The sequence below is a fragment of the Calonectris borealis genome, chromosome 9 (assembly GCF_964195595.1).
Source record: "Calonectris borealis chromosome 9, bCalBor7.hap1.2, whole genome shotgun sequence".
In the NCBI taxonomy this organism is placed as follows: Eukaryota; Metazoa; Chordata; class Aves; order Procellariiformes; family Procellariidae; genus Calonectris; species Calonectris borealis.
The window spans coordinates 15377371-15393499 of record NC_134320.1 but is presented as its reverse complement, the minus strand read 5'-3'; the positions used below and the strand labels follow the sequence as shown (position 1 = coordinate 15393499).

The 16129-nt window shown below is 55.9% G+C and overlaps 1 protein-coding gene across 3 annotated transcripts in view; it reads right to left on the bottom strand.

The window, feature by feature from the left end:
- Positions 1 to 793: 793 nt before the first annotated feature.
- The window catches only part of XXYLT1 (xyloside xylosyltransferase 1), a 38400-nt gene continuing 23064 nt past the window's right edge, over positions 794 to 16129 (bottom strand). For all 3 annotated transcript variants that reach the window (XM_075158394.1, XM_075158397.1, XM_075158395.1), the window contains exon 4: positions 794 to 1957. In XM_075158394.1, the coding sequence (XP_075014495.1) occupies positions 1561 to 1957 (397 nt within the window). In that variant the 3' untranslated portion in view covers positions 794 to 1560. The remainder of the gene's footprint in view (positions 1958 to 16129) is intronic.

The window sequence follows — 16129 nt, the reverse complement described above, 5'->3', positions numbered from 1 at the left end:
GCTATTGCTTCTTTCACTAGCCCTTAATCACCTCTTCGCAGTTCCTTCCCTGGGGATGTGAAAATACTTAAAGCAGAGCTTGTGTGCTGTTTGGAAATGGATCGGTTCAGCACAGAGGGTAGGGTTAGGGCTGCAGCCCGCATCTCAGCCTGCCGCTCCCCTTACATCAGTTGGCGGGAGGGGAGCCTCCTCCTCAGTAAAGATAAATGTTCATTCACGGACACACGGGAAGGAGCCCAGGAAACTCCTGCCGCACACTGCGCGGGCTGTTATTAGGTTAAGCCATAATTAAGTCCCCATCCCTCACTCTCGCACGTGCACGTCGCACAGATGCCCACACAGACATGCACACACAGAGGCACACGCCAGTTTGGTGTAAAAAAAGCGGGGCTGAAAGTGGGTTAATGCACGTGTGCACCTCCTCTGACAGCGACCTGCGCAGGAGCTTGCATGCGCCGGCCGGGCCAGCCAAGACGGGATTTATTTAGGAGCAGAGTGCTCACGCCTGAAGCCCGCTCATTCACAGCACAGGCAGTTCCCGGCTCCTTCCAAACCAACCCTGGCTACGGTGATGATGATCTTCTTTTTAAATCCAGTTTGTGTGCCGGCCCGTTTATTTGCATCACTTGCTCGGGACAGACGTGGGATAATCACAGTGATAAGCTACGCGGGGCACCACATTCAACTGCCCCACAGATATACATCAACTACTTTTTAATCATGGTAAGAAGAGCATGAAAGCTCCTATCGCACAGGACTTCAGTTGTGCCGCAGAAAAACAGCCGAGTGTGTTTTACATCCGCAGCTTTATTCTTGTACGAAAGGTTAAAGGCAAAGCTAGAAAAATGAACCTATTGGTACACGCTCACTGAACGCTTTTAAGACAACATAGGGCAGTAAAGCTTTTATTGCTAAGAAGAACCAATGGGAGGCTTTAAAGCTCATCTAGCATTCAATTTTTGTTTGTAAGTAACCCAATTTAAAGCAGCTTTTCAGTCTTTAAAACCCTCTCGCCTTTCTGGAATGCTTCAAAAGGAAGATGACCTGAGGACGGCGTCTGCTCTCCAGAGGGACCAGACGGATGCTCTGCGTGAGATGCAGAAAGAGGCCACTGACGAATGCCAAAACAAAACCCAGCTGCCCAGCTGTGGCCTCCTGCTGATCGTTAGACAAGGCAAGGCTGCCCAGCACCTGCGGAGCCAGCACCCTGCCATGTGCAAAAGCAGCGGTCGCCTGAAGGCCCTCGGCTGTCCCCGCGCCCCGGTGGCCGTGGCACAGATGGGCACCGGGGACTTGCCCCAAGCAGAGCCAGGTGAGAGCCGGGAGCTGAGCCCGGGCACGGTGACTGCGAATGTCCTGCTCCAACTACCGGACTGCACTTTCTCCTGGAGGGGTGAGGCTACAGGCAGTGGGATACTGAATGCTCTTGGGATCCCTAGGGATTCCCCCGGGATGCAACGGATCAGGGCTGGCCACCCTTCCCGAGGGACTGCTGGTGCAGCCACTATGGCTTTGCAGGGCTTGCTGCAGTCAGAGCTGCTCCCGGGGACGGCGGGTGCCCTAGTCTTCAGGGATCGGGGTGTTGCAGTTCCCGTGGTAGATTTTGACCTCACCCTCGCACTGGAAGTACTGGTCGAACACGTCACTGTATCCATGGTCCCTCCACCACGTGCAAAGCTGTCGGTTCCACGTGCAGTCAAGCACATGGAAGAGCTCTGGGTGCTCCATCCCCACCATGGTGAAGAAATCCTGGTCCCCGAGGTGGCCCTTGAAGTGGTACTTCTCCGTCAGCTTCTGCACCATGGCGGGCTCCAGCAGCTGGTTGTAGAGCTTGGACTGCCTCATGGCTTCCAGGTTCAGGAGCAGGACACCACTGTTGAAACCGGGCAGCCCATCAGGAGGGGGGTCCCCCACTTTGGTTTGGGGGTTCTCACGGCGATACTGCCAGAATGTGTGCCTGCAAAGAGGAAAAACAGGAACAGGGGATTCAGGGAGCGCAGCCCGAAGAGCAGCCACCTCAAGTCTGGGCAGGTCTGGATCACAGGATCTACCACCCACCCAAGGGATCTCGCAGTGCTTGTCTTCTGCTGGCTGGAGGCACCCAGCCTCCCAGACCAGCCCAGTGCTTCACGGGCTGTGTCTCTCTCCATCCCCCTGCACAGGATATTGCTCAGACCTCAAAACACTCTCCTTGCTCTCTCCTAAAGCCCCTTTTGTTTCTATCAGCATCGCTCTGGTGAGCCAGCAGGACAGAGGATCGCCTGACTGCTCACACGGCTGCGTGGGGAGACGAAACCACATCCCCGGTGCCTAGGGCGATCTACCAGAAGTGCCCCCACGGCTGGTACATGCCAGGAAAATGTCCTGCAGTTAATGGGAACTCAGCAGCAGAGCTCGCAGCATCATTATTATTATTTATTATTATTTATTATTATTTATTATTTATAATATATTATTATTAAACTAGATATAAGGAAGGAATTTTTCACAATGAGGGTGGTGAAACACTGGAACAGGTTGCCCAGAGAGGTGGTAGATGCCCCACCCCTAGCAACATTCAAGGTCAGGTTGGACGGGGCTCTGGGCAACCTGATCTAGTTGAAGATGTCCCTGCCCACAGCAGGGGGTTGGACTAGATGACCCTTAAAGGTCCCTTCCAACCCAAACTATTCTATGATTCTATGATTATTTGATTATGGGGAAGCTCCAGATCAAAGACGGGCCCCAGTTTGAGGCTGTGCAAAAAGAAGGCTTGAAATAAATCCGAGTGGCAGAAATATTTCTTCAAAATAAAAATAAAAAAAGAAATCCAATGGCAGCACCTCATCAGCTAAATAAGCACTGCCTTCAGCATTCGCAGCCCTAGAAGGCTCAGCTGTAGCTAATTTCCAGCCACCAAGGAGAAGAGAGCGGTGCAAGTCTAGCAATACACAAAACTAACTCCAGAGAGTGATTCAAACGGGAAAAATTTAGACTACCTAAGCAAGCAGCCCAAAAATGTCTTTGGCTCCTTCCTCAGCCCTGGGGTGGTGAGCACACCCCACCATACACACACCGGCTGCTCCCACTTGCAGGAATTGAATTCATCCTGTGCTATTACCCAAGCAGCTGGGGTTGAATCCGCCCCAAAAAATTGCTCCAGTTCAGACTGAAAGTCTTCTGCACCCAAGCAACATCCTCTGCTACAAAGCCAGGGAGCTGAGAGCTGGCCAAGCCTGCGGTTCGGAGGAGGGCAGGAGGGACCCGTGACCCCCACCCCACCGTCTGACAGCCCAGGGGTGCCAGCACTGCGCTCTCCTTCCAGCCCTGACACTTACGGCAAAGCTACAGCAGGTTTTTTTGCACCTTGCTGTGAAGGTGTCAGGGAGAAACACTGTTAGAAAGAAGCAGCCAAGCCTGCCTCTGGTTCCTCTCTGAATCTGTCAGACACCGACCAAAGTCTCCGTGCACCTACAGGAAACAAGACTGTGTCGGCAGATGGCCTGGATTTAGCACCCGAAGGTTTAAAGCTGTCCCATGCTTGGAAGCTGAAGCTGGGCTAATTCAGACGCAAGAAGATGCAAGGACATTAGCCCCTGGGACAGCCCCAGAGGCACGGTGGGTAGTCCCGCACTGCAAACATTTGAATTGAAATTTTTCTTGTAAGAAGCTGTGTTCAGCTCTAACCAGCACTAGCTCAGGGAATCCTACGGCTTGTGCAGAGATCAGACTTCTAAATCCACCCTTCTGGCCTGTCCTCTGGATCCCCTGGATCCCGAGAGGAGCCAGGACAGCACAGGACTGCGAGGAGCCTTGCCCAGGCGAGAGCGGCCAAGGCAAGAGCTGGGATTCAGCAGCCACCATGGAATTATCCCAGCAGAAAATGTGGATTTATTAATAATGTCAACCGTGAGCACCTTTTTTATTTCCCGATCTGGAGAACCTCGACCATCACGCAGCACCACTTCCTTACAACTTTCCGTTTAGATGCTTCAGATTCAAACCTCTGGAATTTCTCATTTCATCAAGGGTCTTTACACCGCTCCCTCTCGCCTGATTCAGGACAGAAAGGGTTTTTCCAAGCGCCACTTTCCCGTGGAAGGAAGGCTCAGTTTTTGAGCAGGCGTCTGCTCCAGGAGCAGGCCTGCAGGGGAAGGGGGTGAGGACTGGCTGCCTCATCGGAACCCGTGGGCAGCAACGCTCGTTTGGTCTAAAGGGCAGGGAAGAGATAAAAGGGCTCTGCCCGTGCAAAGAGCAGTTATGTCTTGGGGACAGGCACCAGGCCACTGAAGACGACTCGTGGATGCTCATGAGAAAAGGAAGGCAAAGTGCTCTCCACGCAGCGTTAGAGGGACGCTCAACCTTCGAAGACAAGACCCAGCCTTGCACCCATCAGCCTCCCGAGGTGCTCAGGTCCAGGGGTCAGAGCAGAGACTGGCTCAAGCCCACCTCTGCATACTCTGCTTCTCCCTAGCAGTGCCAGGAAAGCCATCCCCGTGCCCAAAAAATGATGCTGGAAGCTGGCAGGAGGGAGAGGGGGAGCAGCGTCATGGGGGGAGGTGTCTTTCCAGCTCATAGCAGTGCAGCTCACTCCTTTCACGTTCTTACCTCCAAAAACACGCTGCCAAGCTAAGGGACGAGATTACAGCCCCTGCAAGCAGTTAGAATAGGAAAAATGCAAGTGCCCAAGCCCTCGGCATCGCCAGGCCATGGTGAGGCGCAAGCAGATCTGTATCAAATGACTCAATTTTTCAGCAATGCCGTTCCCCAGTGGATTACTCGGCGACGGCTGATAACGAGAAGGGAGCAACGTGCCCTTTTCTGCAGGGAGAGGAGACAGGCTGACAAGCAGCAATTGTTCAGCCCTTCCTCCCGGCGCTGGCGTGACGGGGCCATCCTCCCCCGGCCGCGCGCAGGGACCGCAGGGGAGTGGGGGGGGGACAGGGCCGTCCCCGGGGAGCGATGCTGGGGTGAGATCCAGGATGCGACGAGCTGCGGGCGGCTCCGCAGCGCCGGCAGCTCGGGAACCTGCTCGCAGCACCACGCCGCAGCCTTTCCAGTGCTGGGCTCGGGCCAACCGAGGGAAAGGTATTTTGGCAGGACTACTGGCAGCATCTGTTTAGCCTGGATTTCACTCAGTTTTTGTCCTTCTAACGGAGACTTTCGGCTCTCTCCTTCTGCAGGGGCCAGGACAGAGAAGAGCATCGTCAAAAAGCTTCTCTGCCCAGCTGGAAGAGGAAGGAGCGGCGGGTACGAGAGCATCATTTTCTTTGGAGGAGGTGGGGCCGGGGAAGCACAGCAACCAGCTGAACAGCTAACCCAGCCCGTGCCCCGCACTGCTCTGCCCTGCCTGCCATCGCCCCTTGGCACTCACCTCAAGTTTTGGCAAAACATGGGGGGAAAATCGCAGTGACTTAATGAGCGTGCTGCCAGGATCCAGGGAGGAGCTGGGCTGCCGGGGTGCAGCCCCCCCCAAGACAACCACTTTCCTTTAAGGAAAACCTGAAACCCTGGTTGGATGCAATGGAAGAGTCTCCCTACTCCAAGCCCCTGGAGCAGCTGGGATCTCCCTTGGGACAGGCGGTTCAGGCAGACCCCGTGTGCCGCCGGCCTCGGCTCTGGAGTGCCCTGCTCCCACTCTGCCGGCAGCGAAAGCCAGGGCAGGAAGGCATCCCGGAGATGCCGGCCACCCCAGGGATGCAACGGGGCAGGAAGCTGCTGGCTGGGAGGAGGGGAGGAGAAAGGAAGAGGAGGCATTTTGGGCTTTTGTTAACCGCCCTGGCCCCTCCAGATGGGAGGGGAAAGAGGTGACCCCGGGCCCCCGACCCCGTAGCGGCGTGCAGGGGAGCTGTACGGGGCCGCTGCCGCGCGCGCCTGCCTGCAGCCCCGACAGGCTTTGCTTTGAGGAGCTGTTTATAAACAGAGCCGGCGTGTGCTAGGAAACATCTGGAGAAGAGCATTTCCAAGCATTCAAATGCCAGGCCCAGGCAGCCCAGATAAAAAAACCCTGCTTCCACCAGGACTTCCCTTGCTGGCCCAGCGCAGGGCGCTCCGGTCGCACCTCCCCTGCCTCGCAGGCCAGCGGTCACGAGCCCCGGCTTGCAGAGCTGCCATCGCACGCTTTAAAATGCCTCGCTGGGAATAGCTGCCCGGGGGAGATGGGACCGCTCCACCTATCAGCTGTATTTTGCAGGTCCTACTCTTGCTTTCATGCACAGCAATGGTGAGGGGAAGACTTTGTGAACTCATGAACTTCCACTTGTTTACTTCAGCTGTGGGTTATGGGACAACCTCATGGGATAAGCTGGAAACTTCTGGTAAAGCAGCAGGGTGCCCTTGATGGCAGGAAAGGCAGGGTGGAGGAGTTACTGCCAGCTGGTGACCAGCAGCAAGCCTGAAGCACTGGCCCCACAGGCAGCAAACTGGGCTTGCACGCCTGTACCCACCTGAGATGTCCAAGAGGCTGCAACCCTGCCACACCAGCTGCGCAGCCGCCGCTGGCCATGCTGAGGAGGACGCAGATCCTCCCCAGGTGGCCGCATCTCCAGAAATGCCGACAGCCTGCGGGATCCCCCACCATGCAACCGGGTCAACAAGGAGCCAGGTCAAGAAGAAGTGAAGTGAAACCAGATGCCGGGCCAGCCCCAGGGCAGCTGCGGTCAGAGGATGCTCCTGGAAGGCTGCGGGGTCTCCGAATGCTGCTGTGCACCGTGCGCAGGCACTGCATGAGCCTGAGCAGCATGGCACCTGGGGAGGGATGCACGGCCGCTCCCTCACCAAAGGGGGAAGCGAAGCTAACAGCCAGAGGATAAACCCACAAAAATAAGGGGCCTGCAAGATTCTGGATGCAATAAACATTCCTGGGCCAGTAAACTCCTCTCTGGAGCTCACTGGTTTGTTCCCTCCTCTTGCCAGTGCTGGCAGAGTTTGGGCCAGCTGCTTGGGAGGGCAGGACGGGCAGCAGCGGCAGGCCAGCACCGTGAGGACACACTTTGTCACTGAGCCGCTCCCCCGGGGGTCGGGGGCTGGGGGACCCCAAGCCCCATCCCCAGCCAGCTGGGCACGGGGCTCCTGGTGCAGAACGGAAGCACGGGCTGCCATCCCTCTCTGCACCACTCCAACAGCAGCCCTGCCAGCCCAAACACCAACTAAAACAACACGTGCACACTCTTGCTACCTCTAAACACATTTTTTGGTTCCTGAGCCAGAAAACAGACGGCTGGCGGCGTCATCCCCAGCTGCAGCTGCTGGCAAACGCCGCTGTTCCTGTGCAATAAGCAACGAGGTGCGAGCGCGCCGTGCTCCTCCGCTCTGTGCCGCTGCCAGCGCTCCCCCGGGGCGGGCAGGAGGACGCGGCGCGTGGCTGCGGTCCTGCCGAGCAAACCCCGGCCAAGCTGCCCATCTGCCCGGTGCCCAGTACCTGCGGGGCCCCGGTGAGCCGACTGAGGCAGCGGACGGGATGGGAGCCCTGTGGGAAGTATGTAGCGTCCTGATGGGGATGGGGGGATGTGTTTGAAACGGAGGGGGAGAGAGGAAACAGAGGGGATAAATAACTGTAAAAAAAATAACTGTCCCAGAAGGGGGACAACAGATACAGCTTAAAAGCAACCTGGCTCCCACAGCAGCCTGGAGGACCCCCTGAGAGCAGCTTCTGTCCCGCCCGGAGGAGAGGGTGTGGGCAGTGGAGAGGGAAGAGTGATGGCATTGGGATGACGGCATCATCTGTCCAGGGGATGATGGCGGCTTTCCCTGCTAATCCTCAGCAAGAAGTAAAAGCACAGCCAAGAAACCTCCCTGCACCCTTCTCCTCTTGGCTAAACCTCATTGTGGCAGGCAGCTGCCAGCCCCTTACCACCACTCTGTTCAATCGAGATCAACCCTCAGGAAAAGGCCAACTCCCCTTCCTCCAGCTCCCCACCACCAAAAGGCATTGCTGCAGGGAAGATGGGCCCTTCCAAGGGGCAACCCCCGCCCCGGGGCTGCACCCAGAGCAGCATCCGACCCACGCTCCCCCTTCCCACCCTGGCACTGCCAGACCTCGGCCAGGCGAGCTCAGCCCTGCTGCAGACGGAGGCTTTGCAACAAAGCGGCCCTTGTTGCTAATTGCTTATTTCCCATGTGCAAACGCTAAACCCCTTAAGGAGCTGGGGCGGCGGGTTCAGTACCAGCCTGGCCCAGAGCGCCTTAGCTGGGGCTGAGCAGCTTGTGTAACCCAGGAAATCCCGGCTCCGCACTTCTCAGGAGCACCATGCACCCAGCGATGCGCAATGGCATCACCAACACAGCGGCACCCCCAACTCTGCAGGGGAAAGTGTTCCCCTGGGGCAAAGCAACCCCAATCCCAGCCCAGGACAAAGGGCAGGTGTGCACACCAGGACTGCCTCACCCTCCTCTGATGGGTTCAGGGCAAGGGTCCGGCTCAGGCAGGACCTCCAGCCCTCCCCTGGAAAATGCTGACAAACGGACAGACTGAGCTCTTCAATGAAGACATCAGTAATTCCTTAATAAACTTCTCACGTAATGCACAAATTATGTCTGTACAATGCTGGTCTCTACTAGAGCACGGTCTGCATGCCAAACTTTTAAAAGGCCTGTATTTGGAGCAGCAAATTGATTCTCGATGATTACACTTCTGCACAGACTTAGCAGTCCAAAAATGTGCACACTTAAACAGATTAGTAGCAACTTGTGAACGCAGCTCGCAAGTGAAACCTTTCCTTGGGACACGAATTTTCAAGGCCAGCCTCCCTCACCACCTAAAATTTTCACACCCCATGCCGGTGGGGTGTGAAATCACCCTCTGAATAGAGGTGGGACCATAAATCACTCTGTCTGGGTCGCATCGGTTTCCTTCCCTCTATAGATCAAACGCCCATGGTACAAGCGGCGGCGCAGAGCGATCGGCTGCGTGCGTCAGCCCATCCGCTCATTCAGCGCCGGGGGAGGACGGGGGGCAGCCCGTTCACAGGGGCACTCAAACACTGCAGGCCTAATTATTGCCAAAATGGCAGGTTTCTGGAACAGTTTCTGTAACAACTGAGTGGACACCGCTCCGGCAGCACTCTCCTGCCTGCCTCAGAGGCACGGGCAGCCTCCCCCAGGCCACCCTCGCCCACCGATGGGGCTCTTGGGAACAGGGGAGATGTTCTCCCTTCAGAGATGCTCACCTGCTGCTACGGGGAGGAGAAATAAAATGCCTCCATCCCTCCATCCCCGCTGGGGAGTCCCGGCCGTGGGACGCTGTGCTGCCTTCTGGGGAGTCCCGGCATGAAGGGGAGCCACCGCCGAGGTTCAGAGAGCAGGAGGGTGTTGCAGGAGCCCTTCCAGAGGGTTGCCGGGAGCTTCCCTGTGTGGCTCCAGCACCGCACTGCTCCAGAAAGCATCCCAGCTCTGCAGCAAAGCCTCTCGAATTCCTGCTGCTTGTTTGTTTGTTTGATGATCTACCAGTGCAGGTACTCCAGCAACCCCCACAGCGTGCTTCCTGGAATGGGGAAACGGACCCAGAAACCCTGCTCACACCGGTTCTGCTAACACTGCTTTGCACAAGGCAGAGGAACTGATTTGCCCTCTGCAACCTCCCCACCAGACAGGAGGGAGGACCTTCCAACTCTGGCTACTGGAGAGAGCAGCCGGGACAGCCCCAATAGCTGGAAAACAACAGGGTCCTCCAAAAAAGTCAGCTGTGTGGGTTTGCAAAGTGAAGCATCAGAGGGGAAAAGGCCAAAGAGGCTGCTGGTGCAGGACCTGCAAGAAGCTGTGCTACCAGGCATGGAGAAACTGGTCCAGCAGCTCACAGAGCTGGCGGCACGGTGCCATGGAAAAGGCAATGTAAATCCACTGGGGCAAACTGGGCTGCAATTCTCCAAATGCCCGAACAAGTAGGGCTTTCCTGGTCTGCCCGGAAACATCAATTTCCTGCAGAACACCTGGGTTTGCCCCTTTTCCAGGACCATGAATCCCACAAAAGTGCTTTGGGATCACGGGTTTAGGGCAGGTGCAGAGGTTGGAGAAGGAGCAGTGGGATCTGCCCGTGGGGAGAGACAGCCACGCTGGGAATTCACGCTGTGCAAACTGCACCGTAATCTCACCACTAGAGCGAGCCTTTCTTGAAAGTCCTGTGACAAGCGCAGCAGCTCCAGAAGATGCCACCAGTGATACACATACCTCTAGACACCGAAACCGAGATGTTCAGGAGCTGAAATTGAGAAGTTCAGGAGTTGAAGACAAGTGCCGGTATGGTAACTGCTACATGCTCACCTGACACACACGTCCTGGACTTGTGTGCTATGATCAACAAAAAAACCCGTGGCAAAGTCACAGCAAACTTCTCAGGCAGCCCTTGCAAACGAGGACCACCACCCACGCACGCTCTCTGCAGGACAGCAAGTCCTCGGAGGGAAAGCTTGAACCCATGCTTGGAGAGTCCTGACTGCCTTACCCAAACACACACAAGGGTCCTGGTTGTTGGAAAAAATAGTGTTTGTAATGTCCAATATCTCAAAAGGGACAGATAATAGGATTAATATTATTAATAGTATTTGTGATGATCGATGCACAGTTGTGGTTGTCCGATCTTGTCAAATTTATTCATTGTGTTTAAATGACATTTCAGGCTTGGTTGATAATGGGAATAAGTGCAATGGATCCTACATATTAATGATGTGCACAGATGTAAACAACAAAACCCTTTACCTTCTCGGATAATTTTTTATCAGAAAGTAATGCTGAATTCCTGAAATCAATTCTGCTGCCAGTTCTTTGCAGGTTTTGCTTGTTCTGTAATTTTGGCTGTTTCTTGACAGCCATTGCCAAAGAATTCCTAGAACCATTCGCCCCGCGTATCAAGCAGCAGCACTTGCCACAAATCAAGTCAAAGCCTCGAAATGGTTTAAAATCCAAAGTGCGCAGGGTCCAGCTTGCAGGACTGTGGGCAGGCAGCAGCAGTGTCACCATGCCTGGCAGGGCACAGGCAAGGCAAATTCTCCTGCCTTCACCGACTGAGGGGCTTGGGAAGCACAGAGCCCATCATGGCAGGCAGCTGCCTGCTCCCCCAGGGCAAAAGCACTGGGAAAAGAGCAAAGTCTCCAAATCAGGACAAACTGCCTGCATGAAGAGCCCAGGAAACCACGCAAACTCAGGCAGGAGGACCTGCCTGCTGGAGATGGTTATCTCCAACTCCAGAAAGCTCCACTCCAGGCAACAGCTCACCTGCACTGCTATATCCTACAACCACCACCACTGCCTCAGCTGATACCCAGGGAATCCAGCTGCTCCTCCTTGCTTGCAGCTATCAGCAATACTTCGGGGTTTTCTTTTAAATCCCAAGGGAAGGTACAGGACGTACGGTCTCAGCCCAGATGCACTGTGGATTCAGCATTAGCCTGCTCACAGCCCAGGATAACCCCGTTCCTCTTTCAAACTGACTTAGCACTGCTGCCGCTGAGCTCCCAGCAAACACCGAGCACTGCGAGTGCCGTGCCTCCGGGTCCAGAGGTTGCACAGGCTTGCTTCCACTCATTAATGAGCTTCTCAGGGTTATTTTACCAAAATCCGTGTGACAGAGCACACGGCTCACCTACAGCTCCCACACAATCCCAGGCAGAAACAAAGCTTTTGCTTTCCACAAAATAATGTCCTGTTCGAGCCCTCCCTAGATTTTAGGCAGAAGCAAAGGCGAATGGCCTTGCAGCCATACAAGGACTCAAGTGTTGGTCCTTTGTAGTCTCTAGCTGTCCCTTTGATGTAGATATCCTTTCCTGCAGGACAAACTTTTATCATTTCCAGCACTGTGGATTCCCAAGACACCTCCAGCTTTTATTAGCTTCTTGTCATGGGGGACAGCAGTGAAGATTTCACCCAACGGCAGGAATGGAGGCAGCAGCTGCCCTTTCAGCCCCAGCTACGCGCACCCTTAGACCTGAGAAGGTCTGGGACCTCTCCTGAGGTCTACCATCACAGGCAGCTAGCAGGTACCTTGCTCCCAGCTGGAGAAAGGGGGTAAAAGCACCTGCCTGTGGGTTAGGTCCTCCCCAACGAGACCTCCAAGGCCAGCGACATAGGGGCTCAGGCAGTGCCGGCACTGGTGGGCACCCAGAGCCCACCGCAACACGGCAGTGCCAGTAACAGCACCAGCACCACATAGGAAGCGAAGAGGCAGGGATGGTCGTGGGGATGGGAGCGGGGAGCACGGTGCGGCACGCTGGTCCAGGGTCAGCGTGAGGCTGCCGAGAGCAGCTGCGCAATCAGTACCACTGTCCTGCTTCCTCTCGCATGCCACCAGCGTGACCAGAGGGATCTATAACCAGGAAACTGAGTAAGAATAGGGTTTAAGCTGTGCCTTCTGTAATCAGAGAGTTTTCAGGACATTTTTGGGAGTGCCGCAGTGTTTCCCCACTCTGTTCATCTCAGCCGTGGGGCTGCTTCAAAATGGGGAGGCTTCTCCCTTCGGCACCCAGCAGCGCTGAGCTCCTGTGCCCAGGGACAAGCGCTGAGCCGAGCCAGGCTGGCAAGGAGGCCCCCAGGGAGGTCTAGGCTGCAGCAGCATCTGCACGCCGTGCCCTGATGGAGACCTCCGCTCTGCCCCCACGCACCTGGGGGTGCCGCAGGTGCAGCCCCTGCTGCTCACGCCCGGTCAGGAGGCTGACCCGCAACAAGCCGTGCTTCACTTGGCCACCACTCAGCCCCACCGCAGCTGGGACCACAGCTAAGCCGCTCCCCAGGCCAGGCATGGGCCCTGCACACACCCTCATGACGGTGACCTGCCTGCTCGCCTGGTAACCAGCTTCCAGGCTGCATCTGCAACGCTTGCCTGCATGTTTCTTAGCAGGGCTCAGAGCACAGGAGGGCCTGGACTTCTCAATTTGGCCAGGATCTGACATGGAAGGTGCAGTGCAACATAAATATTTATATCATCGCTCACCCTCTGTAGCCTGTTGAACAGGACACTGCCAGCACGCCTGAGCAGCTGAAATGCTGTAGGGGACAACAGGATTTTTAATTAAGGTTATGACTCTGCAGAAGCACTTCCTTGCATGGAAAGCCTTTTGGACCAGGCAAACTTCAGATGCAGATTTTAATCTTTCCATTAAAATCATTCTCGCTGAAGCAGGAGCTCCCGGTCTTGGTCGCGGTGTGGATGCTGTGCAGGCAGACACATGAGCAGGCATATGTCAGTGCTGGGAAGAGGCTCTGCCTGCAGGCCAGCGCGCAAACGTCAGCCTGGCAGAAGGCTGCCACGGAAAGCCCACAAGCATCTAAGAGCCTAGTGCAGAGCACTGAGTGTCCCCAACAGCCCTGGCCGTGGGGGAAGCCCCTTGCGGGACAAAGCTCTGCCTGCGACCCCATCCACAGAGGTATTGACCATACCTCGTGTCACACGAGGATCCAAAAGCCGCAGGAAGGACAGCACGTCTGATCATGGATAGAGTGCAGCTTCCTCGGCTGCAGCTGGAGAAAAGCAAACCTGACGCCGACGGCCTCGGACCTCAGACCGACTCCTGCACCTGACATGGGCTCCTGGAACCTCCCCCTCTGCACCCAAGACCCCCTGCCAGACACCCCCTGCGGGCATGGCGGGGACGCAGATCTGCAGGGCGATCCACGTACAGCTACTGCGCTCCGCAGGCCACTCCAACCCACCCAGAGCGACCCCAAAGGACAGGCCAGCCCCAGGCCGTGCAACAGTTAAAGCCCAGCGTTTGCCTTGCAGGAGGGCCAGGAGATCCTGTTGCTCAGAGAAATGCATTTGTCCAAGACAAACAGCGGCCGGGCATTGTTTCAGCATGAGTCAAACGAGTGGAAACGCTCCCGTGCCATCCTGTTTTGCTGTCTGGAGGTTTCCCCCTACCTTCAGGATGTGCAACCAAGCTCCGGGACATTTCCTATTTGCTGTTCTCTTACTCCTCTGTTTCCCGCAAGCGTTTGTGCCCAGTGCACCAGTGCACAGTGCACTCAGTGCACCAGCGCAGCAGCCGAGCGCTGTGCAGTCCCGGCCCGTGCCTGGGAAGTGCAGCCTACAAACCAGACAGCCAACAGGCAGCCGGTAGGAACAGCATCGCCTCCCAGAAAACAGTGCATCATTTACAAAATACGCCAGTCTGCACCCATTTACTTCCTCTGATGGGCCACCAGGATCCAACACAGCCAAGTGGTTTGATCTCCATCCATCCTCCCCGTTGCTATAGAGAGGGGAAGATGGCACCCAGGCTCTTCCCAGCCACTGGCTTACCCTGCCCTGAGGATGCCAGTCCACAGCTCTGTGAGCCAGCTCAGGAAAGCTTTGCTGACTCGCCTCTGACGCTTTGCCCCACTCTGGCTACCCTGCTGTTAAGGCCTCGGTGTTGAATGTGTGCCGGCGCAGCCATGGTTCACACCGGCACAACACCAGGCACGGGTGCACCCACACTGCTGCAGAGACACAGCCCCAGGCACAGCCCCAGGCACCGTGTGCTGCTTGGAAAACACGTCCCGGTCTGCTCCCGGTGGGAGCAGGTACCAGGACGCCGGCACCTCCGTCGGCTGCAAATCCAGCCACATCACCTTGCTGCCTTTGCTGGGAACGCTTTGACTGCAAAGGAGCAATGCTGGGATTAATCCCCCTGGGCAGTGCTGGTGCTGCAGAGAGCTGCACGAAGTGGGGAGGAAAACAGGAGTGGAAATTGAGAGACGCCACCATCATGCCCGCAGCCTGGTAACCCTCCTCCACCCCCACAGCCACTTTCCCAACTGATGCTTCAAGTCTGCGCATGTGGCAAATCACACGGCTGGAGCTGGCACCTCTTATTTCACACCTACAATGCGTTTTTATCTTGCTAAAAGTATAAAAATAGCAAAGATTATTTTTTTTTACAAAGACACTCATGCTTTGTCAGCTCACGTTTTCGTCTGAAAACCCTTTTAGCAGCGAGACGCGAGCCCCACGGGGCGGAGGGCTCGGCGGGAGGGCAGGCTGGCGTTTGCACAGCTCGCCCCGCGCCGGGTGATCTGGCGACAAGAAGGATCAGGAACTTGTTTTCACATGAAGATCAAAACAGCACAAGAAGAAAAGCACAACATAGCCCAAAGTGACCCAGAACGTCAAAACTGCAACAACAGAAAGTTCATCCCAAAAATGCAGCCTGTGAGGGCTGTTATTGCTTGGCTTGTTTGTCCCCACCGTGGGCGGCAGGAGGGGGGACAGCATGGCTTCGGCTAGGGTCAGATATTCAGTGCTCAGCCCCGCAGTCCCGTGCCTTGTCCCCTGCCGTTCTGAAGATCTTTCCCTCCAGCGGAGCACCCCAAAGCTTAACTCGGTCCTCTCCAGGCACGCCCGGTCCCACAAACCACATCCAGGCAGCAGAACACCATCCCTGCTCCCTAGCAATGCATGGAAATAACGCCAAACCGATCCCTGCAGAGACAGAAACACGGAGCAATTCCACCACGGACTAATTGCAGGCAAACAAATGCTTAATTTATCCCGTTACAGGCTGCACCGCTAACGCACAGGACCTGCCCTGCTGGGCAGCGCTGACCGAGGCTGGCAATCTGACAGAGCCGCGCGGCCACACTCGGCTGTCACTGCTCCCTCCGTCCCGCTTTAAGCTCTAACAATTGGATATGATTAACTGGGGCTGGATTTACCATTCTGGGCACCAAAATCCTGCCAGGACACCCAAAGCGGATACAGGAGCCCTCCATGCTCTGAGTGCGGTGCTGCCCTACAGAGAGGAGACCTCAGCATCCACGTTCCTCTGGTCCCAGCTCTCCCTGCCAAGAGCACAAGCCTGGAGGGGAGGTGACACTTCTGCCACGGGCACAGAGATGTCTTCTTCCAGGCCGGGAACAGTGGTGACTTCCGCAGTTTGAGCAACCCGAAATGCTCTCATAAGCATGCCCTTAGCTGGCTCGGGCTTCTAGGAAACGATCAGTGGCGATTAATGACCATCAATCCCCTGCTGGTGAACTTTTCTCTGTGTCTACTCTTGTCCCATCTGGATGCATGTGCAGCAGGAACAGCTGCTCCAGATCTTTGCAGCTCAGCCTTTTCCCAAGGATGCTGCTGGACATGTCTTAGGAGGTTCTGTTATTGATCTCACTACTAAGGCTTCCAGTAAGGAAGGAAAAGACATACAGAGCTCTTAAGCTTTTTTATCTTTCTCCAAGAACACTT